The sequence below is a fragment of the Suncus etruscus genome, chromosome 15, assembly GCF_024139225.1.
Source record: "Suncus etruscus isolate mSunEtr1 chromosome 15, mSunEtr1.pri.cur, whole genome shotgun sequence".
NCBI classification, from domain to species: domain Eukaryota; kingdom Metazoa; phylum Chordata; class Mammalia; order Eulipotyphla; family Soricidae; genus Suncus; species Suncus etruscus.
The window spans coordinates 51,031,786-51,054,721 of NC_064862.1; the positions used below are offsets into that span (position 1 = coordinate 51,031,786).

Sequence of the window (22,936 nt, forward strand, 5' to 3'; positions counted from 1 at the left end):
GGGGACTCTGACCTTTTTGTTCTCCTCAATTGTCATGTTGTGTGTCCATCTATCTGCACTCCAGGATTAATGGTTCTAGACTCTGGGTACCATCATTCTTCCCTTTGTAGAGAGCACTCTGCACCCACCTAACTGGAAGCGCCACCTTACACCACACTGAGATTGTTAGGGTCTCATCTTGGCAACTGCAAATCATGCATGCTGTTGCCAAAGATTTATTCCCTTCACCTGAGGTCTGTGACCCAGCTCATTGCTTGTCATTTTTAATGTTCCTCTCTTCAGAGTTCATTCCCCAAAAGAGCTGCCAGTTCCTTGGCTTTTCTTTCTGGAAAGTCCCTCCCTCTTTTGAAATATCCATATCTAGACTGTCCAACTCTGTAATCTTCACTCCTATACAAGTAGTTTGTTTGCCAAAAGACCCTTTCCTTTAGTGTTTCCTACTCACGTTTCCAAGTGGACTATTTTCTTTCAGAGTTAAATTATTGTATTTATTACTAATTAATTGGATTTAATCCAGTAAATTTGTTTCTCTAGCTCTGGCCACACTGTCAATAAAAAAAAAAAGAAAGAGAAGATAACTTGAAATTTATTCTAGAGCAATCTCAGATGGGTATGGCTCTGTGTCAAAGTTGATCACACTTGGTTTATACCTTCTATTGAACAGGGTCTGAGTGCTTCTGGAGAGGCATGTTTACTCCGAACTTTACTACTCTGTCCAGAAGAGAACAGAACAGGCCAGATATTAAGTCATCAGAGTTTCTGTCCCTTCCACCACTTACTATGAATACCTAGGTTACTGAACCTTTTTTTATGGTTTTGTTTTTTGTTTTTCATTTAAACACCCTGGTTACAAAGTTTGAATATTTTAAAGCAGTTAATTATAGTTGACCCCAGAAGTATTCCATTTTCTAACTTTACTTTTTCTTATTAGGGGCCACACTCAGCTGAGCTCTGAAAGTCCCAGGCAATGCCAGGTGTCAGACCCGGCCCTGGAGCATGCTGGGCATGTGCTCCACCAATTGAGCAATATCCCCCTACCCCTGCTTTCTAAAGTCTTAGAGCAAATGTCATAAATGTTCCCCTTTTTTGTGCATAAAGAAGATAATGACAGTTTATCCAGAGCTGAAATCTCCTCAAAATAAGAGACTAATTCCACAGCGATCTGTAACGTGTACTCCTGGGGTTAAACCCCTAAAGTTGTCTTTCTGACACCAATTTTTTTTTTTTTTTTTTTTTTTTTGGTTTTTGGGCCACACCCAGTAACGCTCAGGGGTTACTCCTGGCTATGTGCTCAGAAGTTGCTCCTGGCTTGGGGGACCATATGGGACACTGGGGGATCGAACCGCGGTCCGTCCAAGATTAGCGCAGGCAAGGCAGGCACCTTACCTTTAGCGCCACCGCCCGGCCCCCTGACACCAATTCTTATAGAGTAAACTAATGCAGCACATTTGGATCTTTTCATTTTCAGATCTTGCAGATGTTGAGTTTTGATGACTATTCTCAAAACTCCGGAGAAACCCAACCTTGAAATTTACTGCTAAAATGAGACATCATCATTTACAACATCATTCATACAAATGCACTTTATTTAGTTTTAGACTGAACAAAAGAAGAGGCAGAAAATATTTTCATATAACAAATACTAGGTTATAAATGTAGCTGTTTTTGTTTTTTATCTTTTTTTAGTGGCAATATCTCTAATTGTTTAAGGAATCCTTACCCCCAATTTACTTCACTGTGCCTTAAGCATTGATATTAGAGAAAAAGTACATCAGCCAAAAGGATAAACCAGTGTCGATATACTGGAATAACCCAGAGAAGAACGTGATTTTTCTTATCCTAAGGAATCTGTAGTAAAACAAAATCTTTGGCATAGATTCATACTTTAAAGGCATTAATATTGTATTTTGTCAGAGAAGCAACTATACACATATGCAGAGGGCTGGAAAGTTGTCTATGTTGGGTTAAAGGAAACCAAGGAAGCCTGAGAAAACGAACTGGCTTGAGACAAGTTTTACCCAAGTTTTACGTCTTGGAGGCCGGGACTGGTCTATCACTTGAGGTGGGCAGGGAGACATCTCAGTGGGGTTCCTACTCAATTCATTCATTTCTGGATTGGGGAAGAAAGTTTTGTGTGCTGGGAAATGCCAACAGCAAGGACAAGTGAAAAATCCTGCCTTTTGCTTGTAGCAACTTACTATGGTAATATTTCAAAAGACCCCATAATTGCCTAGAACAATCAGGGAGGAGGATGAGAGCATGGCTGCAGGGGTGGTTGGAAGAGGCAGGAATGGGGAATCACCCATCTAGAGACCCAGTCTGGACACCATCCCCTTGCACAGGATGAGTCCCACCCCAGGACTGCCAGGGCCCTTCCTGCAGTCCTCAGGGGAAGACAAGCACCAATATTGGGGGCTGCAACTTTCCAAGGATGAGGAAGGCAAACACATGTTTCTCTCTGGACAAATGCATGTCTCTTGACTGCAATTCAGAAATTGAAGAAGGTGGGGTTTTGCTCAAATGAGGCTTGGAGCCCTGGTTTGGTTAAGAATCAAGTGCAGCATTTTAGCTCAAAAAGAAGACACAGTGAGAATACTTGGCCAGGAACAAAGCACCCTGGATCCACGGTGTGTTCTTAGGGGAGTTGTGGGGGCACTGTGGGGTTGGGCAGTATCTAGCACAGGCGCTGCTTAGGGGCCCAGACAAGAGAACCCCATGGTCCCCAGAGTAGTTGAGTTTAGTACCGTGGGTGGACTGAACTGTGAGTCCCAACCCCTGCTGCTGGGGCTCCAAAGGGAGCACAGTCCTGCTGACAAGGAGACTGGCCAGGGCAGGCAGGCAGCTGGGCCAGCCACAGAAAACCCAAAGCGAATGTGGAGGCCAGTAATTTCCTTCTGAGTGGACACGCTGGAGCGGGATGGGGGTGAAGGAACAAGGGAGGGGCTGCCTAGTGTTTACTGGGTTCAGAGCTTATCTGGGGTCCGTGGGCTATAAGCCCATTCTCTGTTGGAAGGATGGAGAGCAGAACTGAGGAAACGGGCCTTAGACAGAGGCGCACTTAGGGAGGAGCAAGTGTAAGGAGGCCCCGTTCCTTCGTTGGATCAAGCCAGGAGGTGGTTCTGGAGCCCTGGGCCATTTGGAATGGCTCTGGAACTCGGGCGCTTCCCCTCTGTTATGTGGAATTTTGAGCAGGGGCCTACTGGTACCAAGGGGTCTTCCGGACCCAACGCAGCGTGAAGCCGGCATCTGTGCGGATCTTGATGGACGCAGCCTCGGCTTCTCGGACCGTTTCCTTTACTGACTGCATGAGGTTCTGGGCATTGTGAACCAGCATCTCTGTGGCCTGTGAGGACAGAGGTGTTAGAGGTCATCCTCATCCGGCCTGGACCGAAGCCAGGAGTTCACCTCCTGGAATCTGCCGCCCTCTGCCATTGTGTGATAACTCTGGGGGCTCAGAATCCCCCCTAAACCACCTCACATCTCCACCACTACTTAAGCAGCCCAACCACCTCCTAGCATCCCTCTCAGCAAGAATAGTTAAAGGGGGAAAGGTGCTTCCCAGACGGTTTTCTTTAATCAAGAACACTTGGGCCATCTTGCTGGAGACAGGGAAGGACTAACTCAAAGACAGGATTGCCGGGGTACAAACCAAAAGCTTCATTTTGAGCTCATGATAGTGATTTCAAATCTTCAAGGGAGAAACCCAAAGAGAAGTATCTCAGCACAGGCCCATCTGCCTCACATCTCTGAATCCCCCCAATTAGGTCCTCCTTGAGGACAGAGCAGGGTGGCAAAAATTCCCTGCAGCTAAAACATGAGCATCTGGGAGTAAAGATGTCTCTAGATCTCAGGTAGGGGAAAACCATGCACCCTGGAATGGAGAAATGGACCCTTAGTGGCCTCAGCCAGTGTCCTGTCTAGGAGATAACAAGCCAGACCTGCTCTGCTGTCTTGGGGCCAGGTGAGCAGTGGTGGCTCCAACCCCTCAGTACCTGCTCTGACTCCTCGTCGCTGATGTTGGTCCGGCCCAGCATGGTGGCCTTCACTGTGGACAGGATTTTGAGCTGGGTGCTGATGGTGGGGATGCGCTCGCACACCTAAGGAATACACAGGCCGTTCAGTTTTGCTTCTGTGGCTCCCGTCCCTGATCCCCATTTACGAACACAAACCACAGTTCTCACCTGTAGGAGGTTGGTTCTGATCCGCTTGTCTGTGCACTGCTTGGCAACTTCTTTGGCCAGCCGAGTCACTTCGTCTGAGGCCTTGGCGATGTCCTTGGCACATTGGATCAGTGCCCGCTTGGTACCGCTGCCCCCTCGTACCAGCCGAGACATCTCAGCCATCAGCAGAGCCATTCGCTTGGCCGCAGCGATGATGTCATTGCCCTGGAGGGAAGAAAGGAGAGACAGTGAACTCACCCCGGAAGGACAGGGAGGAGCAGTGAAGAGGAAGAGGGAGCCTGCTGCTCAAAGAGAGGAGAGGAGAAAAAGAGAACAGAAAAGGACAGGAGTGGAAAAGAGAAGAGATGAGAGGAGAAAGTAGGAGAGGACACAGCTGCCGGCACAGGAGGAACAAAAAGAAGGTGTAGGGCACACACCCCAACACTCAGCGAGTTTCCATTCAGCTGCAGGGAGACCTGCAGATTAGTCGAAAGGGCAACATAGATCCCAGGGCACAGCCCCAGATTCACAGCAGCACTTCTGGTAGATCATGTCAGTCAAGTAAGGACAGGACCAAGACACTGGTTAAAACAGGCATTTGCCTTTCTCTTGAGGGAAAGCGGCAGAGCTGGCCTGAGATGGGTACAGAGGCACCTTGGGGGTGCATCCTCTCCTGCCCCGTTTTAAAGAGCAGCCTGGTGCTGCTACAGTTTAACATCAAGCAGGTATTCACAGGCCTGGTGAGGATAAAAAGGCCTATCAGGCATTTCAGACCTAAAAGCCCTGCCTCCCTCTACTACTACCTCTTGTTTATTTTATTAGTCTATGCAATTTAATTTTTGGTATTGAACATTTAAAAAGAAGGGGAAAAAATCAAGAATCAATTCTTTGGCTTTTAGCTACATGGCTTCAATGAAAGGAATTTACAACTAAGAAGAGGCCAGGGAAGATGTCAGGGAAAGAAAACATGAGGACCCAGAGCAAAAGTATCAAGGATGGTGTTTGCCCTACAGGCAGCTGAACCAGGTTCAATCCATGGCATCCTATAGGGTCCCCCGAGCATTGCTGGAGTGATTCCTAAGCACAAAACCAATAGTAACCCCTGAGCACCTCCAAATGTGGCCCAAAAAGATAAAGAAAACTTACAACTGAAACTGTAAAAAAAAAAAAAAAAAAAAAAAGACCTAAGCCTTCCCTCAAATAGGACTGAGCAAGCAGTTCCACTGAGACTGTGTACTGAACCCTCATCCTGGACATAGGAAGGTTGTCCGGGAGCTACATCATGGCCCTCACAGCTCTTCTCTGGGCTGCTCAGTGGAAACCAAGGCTCTATGGAGAACGGAAGAGCACAGGGCCATGAAGCTCAATTTCTTCTCTCCCTCATCCATCCTGGACAGGCTGGGGAGGAAGGGGAGGGAATGGGGGAACAGGAGGACACGGGGTGCCTCAGGCACTAAAGAGACAAAGAACCAGGGTGGGGAAAAGGCCAGTAAGGGGCCTAGTAGCACTAGCCCCCAGTAGAATCCATGGCATTAGGAAACAGTGGGGTCAGTCACCCTGCATGGGACAGAGGGACCGCCTCAGACCAGCTCTGTGTCAGCACCTCCAGCACGGCCCTCGGTGTCCTAACGAGCGCCCTGAGAAGCAGTCAGTGAAGCCCCCGGCCTGTGGGGCCTGTCATGGCCAGTGTCTGCCACTCAGCCAAGTGCAGGGCAGCAAGCAGTGTGCCCAATGCTGGCGTCCCACGCTGCCCCATTCTGCCTGGCCCCAGCATATCAGCAAGGAAGCAGAGGTCAAGCCAGGTGACCCCCAGAGCTCCCCAACCTAGGTCACTGTACCACACCTTCCAGGCACAGGTGAGGAGCAGGAGAATCCTTTCCAAGTGAACCCCCCCCCATCTCTCTCTAACTCACCCCCCCCCCCACGCAGAAATGCGATTCCATTCATTTGGCATGAGCAGACCTGGGATTCATCCATGAGGCCAGTCCTGACCCCAGGCGCAGACAGACAGATGGACGGACAGACGGAGGGCCGCCCTCAGACTCACAGGGCCGCACAGATCAGGGGTGATGCAATGTGAACGATGCACATGGCCGATGCATTCATTTGGAGGCGCCCGTGGAGGGGCCTGTCAGTACCTTACTAGACCACTTGGTGGCTTCCCGGTGCAAGGCCTGAGCCGCGGCCAGAATGGGCAGGTTGACCGGCTGGTTGCAGGGCACGGCCAGCAGCTCAGCTTCGAGGTCGTCTTCCATGTCAGGGGGGACAGGGAACCCCACATCTGCCTCTGCCACCACACCTAGACCCACTGAGGTGGCTGGGTTACCCGGCTTGGCGGACAGCGGGCAGGGTAAGAAACAGGGACAGGGTTAGGCATGGCAGAGGTGGAGGAGGGAGAAGGCGTCACTCCCTCTGGTTCAGGGATAACAAAGTTGCCCAGACAGGACTCAGATCACAGACTGTCCTGGCCCCAATGCCCACAAGGTTCATGCAAGGCAGGAGATGGGCCGTTCTCGGTCTTGGTACCAGCCTGGCCACCCTGTTAGGAGGGAGGGAAGGGTAGAGATTCGCTCCAGGGGCAAAGGTCTTCAGACAAAACCACGTCATCCAAGGCGTACACACTTATTGTCAAGGAAACTGGTCAACAGCAGGCCCTGCAGCAGAATATTCTGGCAGAGCCAAACAGCAAAGGGAGAGGAGCCAACTACCTTAAAAGGCTCCAGAGGGGAGAGCAAACAGCAAACGAGGCTGCCTGGAACAGAATGAAGTGGATGCTCTGCTTGCTCAGATGGACGCGGCTCCTCATTTGCCTGGGCACAGGAAGGAGCACGAGCCCACCAATGTCAGTCACAGGTGCCAACTTCCTTCAAGAGGCTAAAGTCCCAGAATTCACAGCTAGACTGCTGGGGCCCTTCTCTTGAATTTTATTGGAGGTATGAAAGTTGCAAAAAGCCAGCCACCAAATAATGAAGAAGGATTCAGAGCCCACACCATGACCCAAGACCATCTCCACGCCCTGCCTCAACCAGAACTCACCCCACTACCGAGAGGGGGAAGGCCCCCCTCTCAAAGTCTAGAGCAAGAAACAGTGACAGTTCCACACACCCAGACCTGTCACTGCCTCATATTTGATCAGGCTCTGATCCACTCAGCCCCAGCTCACCCCTTCCAGGGACCCACACGCTGACAATAAGAACAAAGCAAAGATTTGTCTTTATCTCAACAAGTCCTGCCTGTTTGGTTTCACTGCATGTTGTACCTACATGTGCTGTGATAAAGCTTTAATTTCCTTTAAAATCTGGAGCCGGAGCAATAGCACAGTGGGTAGAGCATTTGCCTTGCACAAGGCCGACCTAGGTTTGATCCCCAGCATCTCTTCTGGTCCCCCAAGTTCACCAGGAGTAATTTCTGAGAGCAGAGCCAGAAGTAACCCTTGAACACTGTTGGGGGTGACCCAAAAATCAAGAGAGAGGGTGAGAGTGAGAGCAAGTGAGATACAGGAATAAGACCTAAGAGCATTTTGGGAGCAGCTGAGAACAGACTGGGCTCAGTCAGTGCTGACCAGGAGCACCAATGTTCAGTTCCCTCTAGAATTGCCCATAGTTCCTGTTTGTTATTTAGGGACAAAGAGGCAAAAACGCCTCTTGGGCTCGGCCTACAGCAGCACCCCTGTCCCGAAGAGCTCTAACATTCCTATTTTCAGACTAGCTAGCCTGTGTAGTCTTGGTTGAAGGGGAAAATGGAGCACATAGCTTCAGAGACACTCCGTGAGGAGACAGCGGGCCCTGCACCCAGCCTGCCAGGCTGAAGACAGAACTACTCCCTGATAATGAACAAGATCCTCAAAGACACTGTGTGATCCTGGGGAAGCAAAGCAACTTCTAACAGATGAGCTGGGGTCAGGGCAACCAATCAACAAGGGGAAGAACCACAGCAGGAAGCCCAGAGTCATCTCACTGAACCCTAAGAAGAGGAGGGGGTTCCAGGTTCCCATTCCTCCTGGGCTGACAGCCCTGCTCTTGTCCCCATCCCCATGGCAGTACGTACCTTGCTGGACCATTTTCGAGCTTCATCGTGGAGCTGCCGTGCAGCCATCATCATGGGCTGATTAATCACCTCCCCAGCTTTCTGCTCGGGGAATTCCTCATCCTTGTCCTCAGGCGGCGGGGGCCTGGGTGGGGGGACCTCTCCCTCAGGTAGCGGTGGTTTGGGAGGCGCAAGCTCATCTGTCAGCTGAAAAAGAACCACTAGGATTTATGGGGATGTCCTTGGTGAGATGGGACCTACAGCATAGCAGCTCCATCTCAGTACCTGGACCACACCCCAGCAGGGCTACAAGTGCTTTCTCAACCTTCCCCATCACACACATGGTCCCGTAGCTCCCATTTGGGTTGGTCCCAGGGAAGCAAGAGAGCAGAAGCCACATGGGAACAGAGATCACAGGAGAAGGTCACAGGAGGTCTCAGAAAACCGAGGTCACATGAGACCAGAGATCACATGAAACCAGAGGTCACATAAAACCAGAGGTCACACAGAATCAGAGAATACAGGGGACCAGAGGTATACAAAGACGCTCAAGGACCATCTCAACTCTGCAGCTCACAAGCCTCTGACCCATCACCAGATGACACCAGCCAGCTCAGGAGCCTCCACTCTGCCGTGCTCTGAACTCCAAAGAGCAGTTGCTGCTCGAAGCAGCCTCTCTAGTTCCCTCATGGACCACCAAGTGCAAAGGAGAGAAGGAAACTAAGCCTTTGAGCCACAAACAGTGGCTCGACCGACTCTCCTTTTTATTTTTTATTTTTTTGGTCACACCCAGCTGCGCTCAGGGGTTACTGCTGGCTCTACACTCAGAAATCGCTCCTGGCAGGCTTGGGGGACCATATGAGATGCCAGGATACGAACCACCGACCTGCATGCAAGGCAAACGCACTACCTGCATGCTACCTCTCCGGCCCCTTGATCGACTCTCCTACCTGAACTCCAAAACTTCACCTTAGACTGACTTGACTAAGGGCTATCAATCCAGTAAATAAATGGAATTATTGCTGCCTTCACAAGTCACCTCAAAGTCAAGCTCTGACCATGAACTAGAGACAAAGATTGGGTCTGATTCCTGAGTTTGGAACTGGTCCCCACCCAAACCACTTACTTCTGCAAGAATAAATCCCAGCTACTCTGCATGAAAGATTTTAAATGGAGGGCGGAGGTAACAAAAATGATCACATTACTCCTGTTACTTAACCCAATAAAAGCCAAGGAAAACTGGGCTGGAGAGATAGCATGGAGGTAGGGCATTTGCCTTGCATGCAGAAGGGCGGTGGTTCAAATCCCGGCATCCCATATGGTCCCCAGAGCCTGCCGGGGGTGATTTCTGAGCATAGAGCCAGGAGTAACTCCTGAGCACTGCCAGGTGTGACCCCCCCCCCCAAAAAAAAAAAGCCAAGGAAAACAAAGAGCCTGAAGAAATCTCACCAGTTTCCAGCACTTGCTCAGAATCTTACCATGCTTCTTGCTAAGGTCCCAAGCACATTCACAGCGCCCTGAAGGTGAGTCCTACCCTAAACTCACTACCCATCAACCTGAACAGGAAAGCAAGCCCAGGGCCCTGCTAGGTCAGGGGAGGAAGATCCGGGGTGCCTCTGCATTTCCAAAACTCAAAGAAAGTGGTCCAAGGCTCCTGAGATGCCTCATTTCTCTCCCCTTAGCCCAGCACCTCCCTCCTCTGTCCTGCCTCCTCAGTCCTCCCAGCTCTGACTTACCCGCAGCTGCTCCAGATCAGGCGGCGGTGGTGGGAACTCGGGCTCCTGGGGCTGGAAGGCTTCTCGCACCCTGGCCACAGCCCCCAGGATTCGGTATCCCGAATCTAAGAAGCTCTTTTGCAGTCCTAGAAATGAGATGCCTCCTTCAGCGCCAGCTCAGAACTGGTTTCTCTGGACAAAAGCCTCACTGGGAGGTGCCAGCAAGCTGAGTGCAAGGACTGAAGGTGATGGGCTAGGGATGTGCTATAAAGTCAGGGGTCCTGGGGGTGTTCAGGCCACCCTTTTGACTGTCATACACAGGGTACGTGTGAGTCCCAGGTTTCCTTCCTACTTCCTCCTCTACTCCACTAGCCTTTCTGCATATTCTCCTTGGTATCGAGTCTCCACTGGGGATAACTGAAACCAGTCATGACAGTGGGCATGTCCTTAGTGCCAGTGGGGTGAAGACACAAGTTCCAATAGTCCTCAAACGTTTTAAACAGGAGGCCTTAAACTTTTTAAATGGCCCTCAGACCACTGGAGAACAGAACTGCAGTAAAAACAAAAACTATGAACAAATTTCTATGCACACTGCATATATCGTATTTTGAAGTGAAGAAACAAAATGGGAACAAATACAGTATGTGACCACTGGCCATAGTTTGAGAACTACTGGGTTAGACTATCCCTGGGGGAAAGAGCCATAGCACAGCAGGGAGAGCATTTGCCTTGCACTCAGCCAACTCAGGTTCAATCTCTGACATCTCCTATGATTCTCTGAGCTTGCCAGTAATGATTCCTGAGCACAGAGCCAGAAGTCACCCTTGAGCACCACCAAAAATGGCCCCAAAACCAGGGGGAAAAAGTCTGTCTCTGGGCCCGGAGAGATAGCACAGCGGCGTTTGCCTTGCAAGCAGCCGATCCAGGACCAAAGGTGGTTGGTTCAAATCCCGGTGTCCCATATGGTCCCCCGTGCCTGCCAGGAGCTATTTCTGAGCAGACAGCCAGGAGAAACCTCTGAGCACCGCCGGGTGTGGCCCAAAAACCAAAAAAAAAAAAAAAAAAAAAAAGTCTGTCTCTGAGTCAGAGCTGTCCATGGACAAGAGTCCCCCTCGCAAACAGGCTAAAAACAATGAATGTTCCACACATTTAGATGCTTTGGTATACGACTCACTTGAGTCACTTAGGAGATTCCTGGTCAACTCGAGCCCTCTGGAGCAGAGAGAAATCAAGCATATTCAAGAGAGAAGGAAAAGCAGAAGCTATGGCTGTTACACAAGCAGGCAAATTGGTCATCCTCTGTCTTCTGAGAAATGTCTCACATGATAACTATATGGGGTGAGGCTGGTGAGGCAGCTTCAAGAAGCACCCAGAATTTAGGCCAGGAAGATTGAATTCTGACCAGCAGGAAAGCTCTCCCTGATTGTTGCTGACATAGGAGGAGAGACCCCGCATACTTGAGACAGCATCTCTCTTCTGCACCCAGACTCTGCACCTTCCCCCCCTCCCCCATCAACCTCCTGAATTTATCTCTTGGTCAGACCCCTCCACACTTCCTACCCCCATGCCTGGCTTACCTGGGTCAGAGATGTTGCCTGCCACAGCTTTGGCATCCATCACCATTGGCGAGATGGTTTTGCTCAGTTCATCCGAGGCAGCTTTCACAGCCTCCCGGAACTTGGGGTCCTCAGAGTTCTCCACTTCCCTCTTGGCCACCAGCAGAATCCGGTTGGCCCTACGAGCAATGCTGGTGGCGCCAGCAACCAGCATCTGTGGCTGCATGTTGGCCATGGCGACCTTACACTTGTCCAGGTCCTTTTTAATCGCTTCTTCAGAAGCATCCAACAGTGACTTGGTGTCGATAGCTTCGTCCACCAGTCCTGTCAAGGGAATAGAAATTCGAAGTTAAATTCGATGTGTCCAAAACCTGGTCATCCACTTTCCAGTTGCTTGTGCAAAAAGGCCAGTGCCCAGAATCCTCTCCTCAGCCCGAGTCTGCTTAGAGAATCAAAAAATCTCCAGGTGGAAAATCGGTGCACAAAAATGGAGCAGAGAGGTGCATGCCCTGGCTATCCTGTATCTCTCAAAGACCAGCAGAAACGCAGAACAACACAAGGACCAAAGGAGCAAAGGCCCGTGTCCAGAAGCCTCCACCACATTGACAACCACTTTATATGGGAGTAAAACTTTCTGGCTTCCCGTCTCACTCCCCAGCCATCTGGTGCTTGCTGGCAGCAGGCAGCGCCCAAGATGAAGCTCTCGAATGGTTCCAATCAGCCGCTGGCCCGTTTCTTGTTCCTGTTCCTGCCTTTAGACACCTGAAGAGCTCGCTCCACTTTCAGCTCTGGCTGTCACAGACAGGCTTCGTCAGGGAGGTGTGGAGAAGTGGGAACACCCCGACATTCCTCGGCCCTTCCCTCGGCAGTGAAGTTTCCGAGGGGTCACTGCACTCACACTGGCACGGGGTCGCTGGGGGGCCTGGTTTCCCTTCTTTCCCTTCCTTCTTTCTCTCCCCAAACTACATAGTTGACCCAAAGTTGAAGGAAACTCTTGAGACAAGTTGTATTAAATGGTTGCTATTGTGGCTCCCTGAAATGTGAGCCCAGGAAAGTGACAGGGACGCTCACTGTATCCGCCAATGCCGCCCTCTCCGCCTCTGAAACCGAACTCGGGCTCGGCAGGAGCAAAGGCCCCATTCAGGGAGAAGATAGGCCCAGGGACAATAAACATCACACCGGGATCGCGGCCCCAGGATAAAGGAGACTCAGAGAGCCTCTCTCCATACAAAGACACCAGGCTTGAATGAGAAGCCGCCACTGCTCAGCCACCTTCATCGGAGCCAAGAACACGCCAAGCACATGACAGGCCCTTTATCCAATGGCCACCTTGGAACTGGACCCGGCGGGCTCCTGTTCCTCCCAGCTCCTGCCTCAGGGGACTTGGGGAGAACCTTGCACACCAACCAACCTGTCATCTTCTCCACGTTATCGATCCACTGGTTTTTCATGGTCTCAAAATGTTCATAAGCAGCTTGATTGCCAGGGTTCCTGAGCAGGATTCGGGCCGCGGAGACGACCTGGGGAGGTGATGGGGGGAGGGGGGGAGGGAGGATGGGGAACAGGACAACCTTTCAATACTAGAGCAGCCCCACCACAGAAATACCAGGCTCTGGTGGTGCTTCCTCCTCTCGCCCCATAGGTGGCAGTAGAAAGCCATACTAAAGCCAAAATTGGCCCATCTTGGGTCAGCACTGATGGGAGTCGCCTAAGATAAGCCCCAGCAAAAAAGTTTGACAGTCACTGAGTGAGTATAAGGAGCCAAGTAAAAGAGTGTCTACTTAGTCCTTCAGAATACATAAAATCTGATATGGATTTAGGCCCTGGTTATCAAATTCAACTTTAAAAACATTATTATGGTGGGAAATGTGCACTGGTGAAGGGTGTTGGACATTGTATGACTCAAACTCAATCATGAACAACTTTGAAACTGTGTATCTAATGTGATTCAATAAAGAATTTATTTTTTAAAGCACCATTAGAGACTAAAAATTGAGAAATAATACATATTTATCTGTTAAGATAACATTTACAGAGTCTATAAAGTGCTTCCACCTTCATCGCCTTACTAATTCCTTACAAAAACCTGGCTGAGAGATAGGATATCATTGTTCCACCTGGCAGATACAAAATCAAGATTTAGAAGATTGAGATCTCTTGCTTAAGAGCTCTTGGGTTTTGGTTTTTGTTTGTTTTATTTGGTTGGGTGGTTTGGGGCCACACCCAGCGGTGCTCAAAGTTTACCCCTGGCTCAGTAATCATACCTGGTAGACCCTATCGGATGCCAAAGACAGAATTCAGGCCAACCACATACAAGGCAAGTGCCTTACCCACTGTACTATTGCTCTGGTCCCATTATGGGTATTTTTTAATGATCTGTCATACTAGGTATTCAAAGATGTAGAGAAACTGTTTGTAAGTAACTTTTTGTTTGTTTTGTTTTGTTTTGGGGCCACACTGGGTAGTGCTCAGGGATTACTCTTGACTGCATCCAGAAATCACTCCTCAAAGGCTTGGGAAACCATATGGAATACCAGGGATTGAACCTGGGTTGGCCTTGTGCAAGGCAAATGCCCCACCCACTGTGCTATTGCTCCAGCTCCTGTAACTTTTTGTTTGTTTTGGGGATTCACACCTGGCAAAACTCCAGAGCTTATCCTGACTCTGTGCTCAGGGGGTCACTCTGGTGGTAATCAGGGGGCCACATGAGGTGGCTTTAACCCCTGTGTCATCTCCCTGACCCCTGCTACACACTCCCCAATAAGGACTGAATGAGGGAAAGAGGGTTGAGACCCACCTGAGGAGTAAGTTCTCGGGCCGTCTTCACAGACGACTGGATCCCTTCCACGATAGACTTATTTGCTGTCCCCACAGCAGCTGCCTTCTCTGCAGTGGCCCCGAGTCGTCCAGAGTGATTCTCAAAGTTGGCTGCTCTTTCATCAAATACCTGAAAGAGGAAATAAAGATGTGAAAGAAAAGTCATTTCAACAGGCCAAGTCAAGCAGCCTAAAAAATTGTTTTGCTTTGGTTTTTTTTAGCAGAGTATTTAAAAAGAGTAAAGAATTTTACCACAACAACTGGCACTGGGTACTAGAAAAATACAACAGACCCACAACTTATCCTGGCCCCGCTGCCCCTTCTCAGGGTTGGCAGAAGTGTCGCCCACAACGCCCTTGACCATCCCTTCCACCTGGGTCACCTCTGTCTGGCAGTCTGGTTTGCGCTGGGTTTGGTGCTTGGTTTGGGGCCACACCCTGTGGTGCTCAGGGGCTACTCCTGGCTCTGCACTCAGGAATCACTCTTGGTGGTGCTCAGGGACCATATGGGATGTCAGGGAATAAATCTGGATTGGCATATACAGGCAATCTGCCACTGTAATTTTGAGAGTCTGAATCAAGATCATCAAATGCAAAGACTCCAATAATCCCTGTGCCTACGAGGTTGATGCTCTAGTTTGAAGAGTTTAAACAAACCTACTCCTAGAGCCAGTGAGTTGATACATGAATATCCTAAAGCAAGTGCCAGCCACTGGTGAGGAGAGGGGGTCCTCCCTCACCTATCCCACTAGTATTAATGCAGAAACACATACCGGCCTGACTCAAGAATGAGGATGGCCAACATTTTCTTTTTTTTTTTTTTTTTTTTTTGTTTGTTGGTTGGTTGGTTGGTTTTTTTTTTTTTTTTTTTTTTTTGTTTGTTTTTGGGCCACACCCTGTGACGCTCAGGGGTTACTCCTGGCTATGCGCTCAGAAGTTGCTCCTGGCTTCTTGGGGGACCATATGGGACGCCGGGGGATCGAACCTCGGTCCGTCCTAGGCTAGCGCAGGCAAGGCAGGCACCTTACCTCCAGCGCCACCGCCCGGCCCCGGTTGGTTGGTTTTTAGGCCACACCTGGTGGCTCTCAATGTTTACTCCTAGTTCTGCACTCAAAAATTACTCCTGGTAGGCTCAGGGGACATACGAGATGCTGGGATTTAACCCAAGTCCATACTGTGTGCAAGATAAACACCCTACCCACTGTGCTATCGCTCTGGCCCCAGGATGGCCAACTTCTGACACCTCGAGTGACCAAACATTTTAAAATGTTTTAAAAACCCACTCTTTTTCTTTAGGATGATCAGGCCTTCTAATGCTTAAAACTAAACACAGGTCCCAAAGGCATCTTCAAGAATCCGTTTTTTTTTTTTTTGTTTTGTTTTGTTTTGTTTTGTTTTGGGGCCACACCCGGCTGTGCTCAGGGGTTACTCCTGGCTGTCTGCTCAGAAATAGCTCCTGGCAGGCATGGGGGACCATATGGGACACCGGGATTCGAACCAACTTGCTACTTGCAAGGCAAACGCCGCTGTGCTATCTCTCTGGGCCCAAGAGAGTCCATTTTGATTCTTGAAGTTAGTGAGCTCTTCCAGGTGCCCTTGATGCAGGCTGGCATCACAGCTAACCCTGACAAACTAATTCATGTGTATAAAATGTCAGAGTATGTGTGTGTATGTGTGTGATGTGTGATGTGTGTAGGGCAAAGACACCCACCTCTTCCCTGTTGGGCACATCAGGAGGAGCAGTGGCTGCCACCGCCAGCAGCTTGATGGGAGTCGTGGTATCACTGAAAACATCAGACACCTCCTGAGTCATGGCCTCTTGCATCCGTGATTTCAGGTCCTTCAAAGCATTGTTCACAGAGGGAATATCTTAGACACTTGCAAACACTTATTTCCCAATGTCCCCACTTTACCAAGGAATTGCTTGGTCTTTTATTCCATAAAAATTTACAGAGTATCAAGGCCCTGAACTAGCACAGAACAGGTGAGATCCTGCTTGTTTTTGGTTTTGTTTTTATTTTTGGGTCACACCTGACGGCGCTCAGGGGTGACTCCTGGCTCTGAGCTCAGAGGACCATATGGGATGCCGGAATTTGAACCACTGTCTGTCCTAGATCAGCTGTATGCAAGGCAAATGCCCTGCCTCTATGCTATCTCTCCAGCCCAAGATCCTGTTTTTTAAGAGATAAGCATCTACTGAGTAGTGAAAGTCAAAGATGGCCCATATATCTTGGAGGGAGGGAGGGAGGGAGGGAATTTCTACCTTCAATGAATCTTGAAGCTGGGAAGCAAGTGCTCTCGCCTGGGGACTCTCCCCTTCCCCTCTGGCAGCCAGATCAGCCAGCTGCGCTGTCAGCTGGTCCACTCGGTCACATTTTGCTAGAAGGTCTTGGCGATAAGGTCCCATCATGACATTAGCCAGCCGGTGCCCTTCAGCCACAAGCCCTCGAATAGCAGCTTGACCTAGAAGAAGACAAAAACACTGAACTCAAAATTCAAATAGACCTGAAGAATGCAGGTATGGTAAACTGTAGTTAAGACCCTTGTATGGCTTATTTTAATATATACTATTCAGTTAACCCAACAAAGGAACACTTAAGGCCAGAGGGATAGTACAAAGACTAAGGCATATGCCTTGCAGGTAAACACAGGCTTCATCCCTGGTATCACTTATGGGCCCTGAGTACCACCAGGAGTAACCACTGAACAGTGTCAGGAGTAACCTCTGACAAAGGAACCAGCCATGACCCAAAAGCAAACAAAAATAAATAGTGCCACTTAGTGGGAAGTTTTCCCTAACAATAGAAAAAAAACATATAAATGTTTAAATAAAGATAAACTATCCATTATCGCATCACTTGGAGAATGATTTGTTTGAATGTTTTATTTTAATATCATATGCTCTAACATATATATTTATATTTCACAAAATTGTATTCATATTAGAAATTGACTTTTATTCTTGCTTTGTATTTAATGCATTTTACATCATTATATATCAGTGAAAATCTATGTAATATTTTATCGTATCAGCCAAAATTATCAGCTATTTACTTATGCTCTGGGCTTGCTCCTGGTAGGGTTAGAGTGACCTCATATAAGGTCAGGGATTGAAACTGGGTCAGCTGCTGACAAGGCAAGCAACCTACCTGCTGTGCTATCATTCCAGCCCTGGAATGCACATTTTTAAAGATCTTGAGCTATAATATAAAATTACCATTCAAAACATTTGCACCAATTTGTTCCTTCTCCAGGAAGTTATACATGTCTGATTCATTGACACTGGAAATCACAAATTTTAAAATTCCTTTATAGCCAATAAACACTGCTAGTAAAAGAATAGATCTTTGATCTTCAGTAGCTTGCTTCCATAATATGAGCTAAATTCTTTTAGATTTATTCCAAAAACAGGGGCCGGCAAGGTGGCGCTAGAGGTAAGGTGTCTGCCTTGCAAGCGCTAGCCAAGGAAGGACCACGGTTTTATCCCCTGGCGTCCCATATGATCCCCCCAAGTCAGGGGCAATTTCTGAGCGCTTAGCCAGGACTAACCCATGAGCATCAAACGGGTGTGGCCCGAAAAACCAAAAAAAATTAAAAAAGACTTATTCCAAAACCTCCCCCAAATCAAAATTCTTGTTATAACTAAAAATAATCTTGACATGTAAGTGCCTTTTACCTGTTTTCCAAAACTGTATTTGTGTTATTTCTGTCTTACAGAAATTGAATTGGACAAGACATCCCACAGTTACCACCATGTAAATGGCCCAGCTTCAGAAGAGATGCCAAGCCAAGCCAGGAAAACACTGTCTTCAGGCTAAAACCTCTCAGGGACCCTTGGGAGGGGATGGTGAGCCGAAAATCAGCCCAGTTCAACAGACCCCAGAGCTCCTAGAGCACATGGTGGCATATGTAGCCACATGACACCTCCAAATTCCATATTCCTGACAGCCTAGTAGAAGCACAGCAAATTAGATGAGAAAATATCATAAAAGCCACTAAGCTCAAAAACAAAAAACAGTATCAGAGAAGGCTCAACTAGTAATAAACTGCTCCATTACTACTCAGACAAGGGCTTTAATGACGTTGTGAGATAGAACAATTTTCAAACTTCCTTTTATTTATTTTTTACTTTCTGGTTTTTGAGCTATACCCAGCAGGGCTAAGGAGTTACTCCTGGCTCTGTGCTCAGAAATCGTTCCTGGCAGGCTTAGGGGACCAAGTGGAATGCCAGGAATTGAACCCAGGTCAGCCACATTCGAGGCAAAAGCCCTACCTGCTATGCTATGAACTATTTGGGGGGGGGCTGGGTTTTTGGGTCACACCCAACAGTGCTCAGGTGTTGCTCCTGGCTCTACACTCAGAAATCCCTCCTGGCAGGCTTGGGGGACCATATGGGATGCTGGGATTCGAACCACCGTCCTTCTACATACAAGGCAAACACCCTACCTCCACGCTATCTCGCCAGCCCCTGAACTTTTTTTTTTTACCATTTCACTTACCATTTTGTTGTAAAAAGTAATAAAAATAAATTACTTTGTGCCTGCCAAGTGAGAAGGCTGGGGATTAGGTAGAAAACTTGGGACAAAGGTAGAGAAATGGTCTCAATGGTGGTGGATTGGTGTTGGAACATTAAATGCCAAAACAACTGTATTATAAACAATTTTATAAACTATGGCATGTAAATTAAGTTTAAACTTTGAAGGAAAAATATGAAATTGAATGAAACAACAGATGGGAAGCAGAAACATGAGAATAGAAGTTTTCACAGGCTGAAAATAATTGGCTCAGGTTTCAATGCCTACCTATGGACCTTTATATTTGTCCACAGCAAAAGGATATAATTACTAATACATCTTGATGAAATCACCAGAATATAGTTGGCCACAAGTGGACATGGAGTCACAGTACAGAATGGCCTTGCACCTGGGACAAAAGAACCCCCTTGGGCCTGAATGACAGATGTTACAGATCTGTCAACAACTTGCTCACTTCTATGAGATCAGTTTCATGGGAATTTGACATACACTGATGGTCCTACCTACTCCCCGATCGTCCACTGTGGGGTTATCAATCCACCGATGAGCTTGCTCGATCTTGCCCTCAAGGTGAACTGCGGCTTTAGTGGGCCTGCTGTTGGCCACGGCCCTATTGGTTTTGCTCTGTAGGTTCTGCAAGGCAGTGGCCACTTGTTTGGCCAAAGCCCGGGCCTCTGGGGAATCTCCTTTCCCCCTGTAGAGAGAAAAACAGGACCTGTCACACACACAGATGCTATTTCAATGAGATGACACTATACAAAGGCCAATGAGATGACCAGTTGCTTGTCCAGGCACAGTTATAGACATTTCAGATAGCTGAAAAATAAATAATAAAAGAAAAGTCGGAGCCAGAATGGTGGTGCAAGCAGTAGGGCATTTGCCTTGCTACAGTGCTAACCTAGAACGAACTGTGTGGACCGATTCCCCAGCATCCCATGTGGTCCCCTAAGCCTGCCAGGAGCGATTTCTGAGCATAGAGCCAGGAGGAACCCTTGAATGTTACTAGGTGTGGCCCAAAAACAAACAAAAATAAAACAAAACCAAAAAAAGGTAAAATTTAGATTTTTTTTTTATTTTGGTTTTTGGGCCACACCTGGTGACACTCAGGGGTTATTCCTGGCTATGTGCTCAGAAATTGCCCCTGGCTTGGGGGACCACATGGGATGCCAGGAGATCGAACCGTGTTCAGTCCTAGATTAGTGCATGCAAGGCAAACGTCCTACTACCAGTGTCACTGCTCTGGCCCCATATTTTTTTGTAGAATTTATTTTAAATTAAAATTTTTAAAATTACTTTTAAAAAATTAATTTTTTTCTAAATTATTTTAAATTATTTTAAAAAGGGGCCAGAGCAATAGCACGGTAGTTAAAAAAAAAAATAGGAGCTTAGGAGAGATCATATAGCAGGCTATGGCTTATCTTGCAGGTTTGAACTCTAGCACTAGATATAGTTCTCTGGGCCTAGCCAGGAGTATCTCTGAGCACAGACCAGGGACAACCCCTCAGCACTGTTAGGTATGGTCCCAAAACAACAAAAATACAAATTAAAAAATAATTCTTAGGATTTAACATGTGATTAGCAATAAATCATTTAGCTTAGGTTAAGTCACTGGTACAACACACCGAATCAATGAGAACAGAATAGAAAATAAACATCAGAGGCCAGAGCAATAGCACAGCAGGGAGGGCATTTGACTTGCATGCAGTTGATCAGGGTTCAATCCCTGGCATCTCTATTGTCCCTGCCAAGAGTGATTTCTGAGCGCAGAGTCTGAGCACTGCTGTGTGTGGCCAAAACAAAACAGAAAAGGAACATCATTTAACCCAAGGAACTCAATTAATTGGGTGTTTTGAGGAAAAATAGAGTTTAAAGGATTGGATGAAGGAAATACTTACTGTCGGCGTAGATCTGTTAATTTAGAAGTCAGGGCAGATATTTCCCCAAGAGAACGAAGAATGTCGTCTCTCTCCTTAGGGTCATCACATAACTCCGCTATTTTCCGAGCTTCAGTCAGAGCCCCTCGAATCTGTTCTTCTCCTTCAGGCCCCCCGTTGGGGTCTGCAAGCCAGTTCTGCACATGGAAACAGAAAGAAGTGCTTTGAAGCCTGCTCCATAGCTACATGTCATTAAATAGAACACAGTCAGCAAAAAATACTGTGAAATAATCACAAAGCACAACAGTAATTTTTTTTCACAATGTAGGTTCTTACTGTTGCATGTAGGTTCTTAGCGCAAGTAAAAAAAAAAAAATAAGCCAAATCACAGGGCAGGAGTGATAGAACAGCACAGAAAACGCTTGCCTTAAACATGGATGGCTCCAGTTCAATCTCTGCCATCCCATATGGTCCCCTTAGCCTGCCAGAAGTGATTTCTGAGTGCAGAGTCAGAAGTAACCCCTGAACAGTGCTGGGTATGGTCCTAAACCCCCCCCCCAAATAAATCGCTCATCTTTTTATTTGTGCTGAAAGGGATCGAATTCAAGGCCACACACATACCAGAAAGGCCACACACATTACCACAAGGCCACAATCTGGGCCCCAACCTCTCACTTTTTGAAAGAAAAAAAAAAAGGTATTTGTCTCCATTAGAATAAAATTACCACGAGTTTACCTTATCTTTGATGAATACATCAACCTTTTTAATATGTCAGCATTTTTTTGTTTGTTTGTTTTGGGGGCCACACCTGGTGACGCTCAAGGGTTACTCCTGGCTCTGTGCTCAGAAGTCACTCCTGGCAGGCACAGGGGACCATATGGGATGCTAGGGATTGAACCTGGATCTGTCCTGGGTCAGCCACATGCAAGGCAAATGCCCTGTCACTGTGCTATCGTTTCAGCCCCTACTTCAACTTCTTGATTATTGGTTTTGCTTTGTGAAATATTTGGAAATCAATCATATGTCAACCTGTATCTATTCACATGGCTATAACTAGAGAAAGGTTGACAATTCTGAGACTGATAAAATTATTTTTCCTATGCTATAATCTATAACAGGAATTAAGATTTGCCTGGGTACTCAGAGTGCCAAATCTGACCTACCTATAACAAAATTAATAGCTATATTTCAAATTATAAAGAACAATGGTTTAGACCTTGGTGGGAGGAAAGAGGCCAACACTGGGTCACACTAGACCTCAGTCATATCTCATGAACACCTTCATCCAGGCAGAGTAATAGAGAGAGAAAGAGGAAGGACAAGGAGGCGAGAAAGACTGTCGACAGGCTCTTCCCCTTCTTCCCTTCCCACCCCCAGGAGAATCATCATTTCTACCTGAGCGGAATCAATCTTCTTTGCTATGGTCTGCTTGGAGTTTGTCATGGCCTCCAGCTTGCGGGCTGCATTCTCCACCTTCGCAGTGAGCACATCCAGCCCCTGGGACACCTGCTGGGCTTTCTGCATGGCCACCGGGGAGGCTCCTTGGCCCCTACTCAAAACAAACAGATGCGGCTGATGCACTGTCACAAATGTTCACAGAAAAGCTGACCAAGAGCTCAAACAGATGCTTTTCTGAACATGCTTCCTTACTCCCTCCCTTTCCATGATGGATCTTGAACAGCCAAGAAAACCCCATAGAGGAACAAAGTGAGACTGTCCCCGCACCCCTAAACCACCTACTAGCCCCGTGCTTTTCAAAGCACATATTGGCATCGTGGCATCATAAAGTCACTTCAAAATCCAGGCTGGCAAGTTCTGACCATAAAGGTTTTCACTTGGTGACAATTACAGAGTCAAATCTAAACTTTGAGTGAGATGAGTCTGTGAGCTCATCAACAGTTTTGTTGCCATAGAAAAGTGCACTTCAAAAACAAGCAGCCCCTCCACTGGGCTTATTCATGGGCAAATACACATGGAAAATGCCTCAGGAGAGAGCACAATAGGGTCATTGAAAACATGTTCCTCTACGGCCAAGTAGATCTGAGTTCAAATCCTGGTTCCCGGGACATGTAAAACCTTGTACATGATGTTCAATCTCCTCAGCTTCAGTTTTCTACCAAAGAAAGTAACAAATGAGTAGGTAAAATATTTGCTCAGCTCATCTGAGTGCCTCATGCAAAAGGGCATGTTTAGAAGCAATTTGGCAATAAAGCTACATATAGTTTATATGTATATAATATATATGTATATATA

General features: G+C 47.7%; 1 protein-coding gene across 2 annotated transcripts in view; it reads right to left on the reverse strand.

Annotated features, from left to right (window-relative positions):
* Positions 1-2,261: 2,261 nt before the first annotated feature.
* VCL (vinculin) overlaps positions 2,262-22,936 on the reverse strand; it is a 107,902-nt gene continuing 87,227 nt past the window's right edge. The window contains exons 9-22 of one of the 2 annotated variants that reach the window (XM_049789090.1): positions 22,079-22,232; positions 20,704-20,879; positions 19,312-19,502; positions 16,537-16,736; positions 15,985-16,113; positions 14,255-14,404; positions 12,869-12,977; positions 11,479-11,781; positions 9,923-10,047; positions 8,208-8,393; positions 6,299-6,490; positions 4,182-4,385; positions 3,993-4,097; positions 2,262-3,343 (exon numbers count right to left, since the gene is read on the reverse strand). In XM_049789090.1, coding sequence (XP_049645047.1) covers positions 3,197-3,343; positions 3,993-4,097; positions 4,182-4,385; positions 6,299-6,490; positions 8,208-8,393; positions 9,923-10,047; positions 11,479-11,781; positions 12,869-12,977; positions 14,255-14,404; positions 15,985-16,113; positions 16,537-16,736; positions 19,312-19,502; positions 20,704-20,879; positions 22,079-22,232 — 2,371 coding nt within the window. In that variant the 3' untranslated portion in view covers positions 2,262-3,196. The remainder of the gene's footprint in view (positions 3,344-3,992; positions 4,098-4,181; positions 4,386-6,298; positions 6,491-8,207; positions 8,394-9,922; positions 10,048-11,478; positions 11,782-12,868; positions 12,978-14,254; positions 14,405-15,984; positions 16,114-16,536; positions 16,737-19,311; positions 19,503-20,703; positions 20,880-22,078; positions 22,233-22,936) is intronic. The other variant, XM_049789089.1, reaches the window with a different exon arrangement.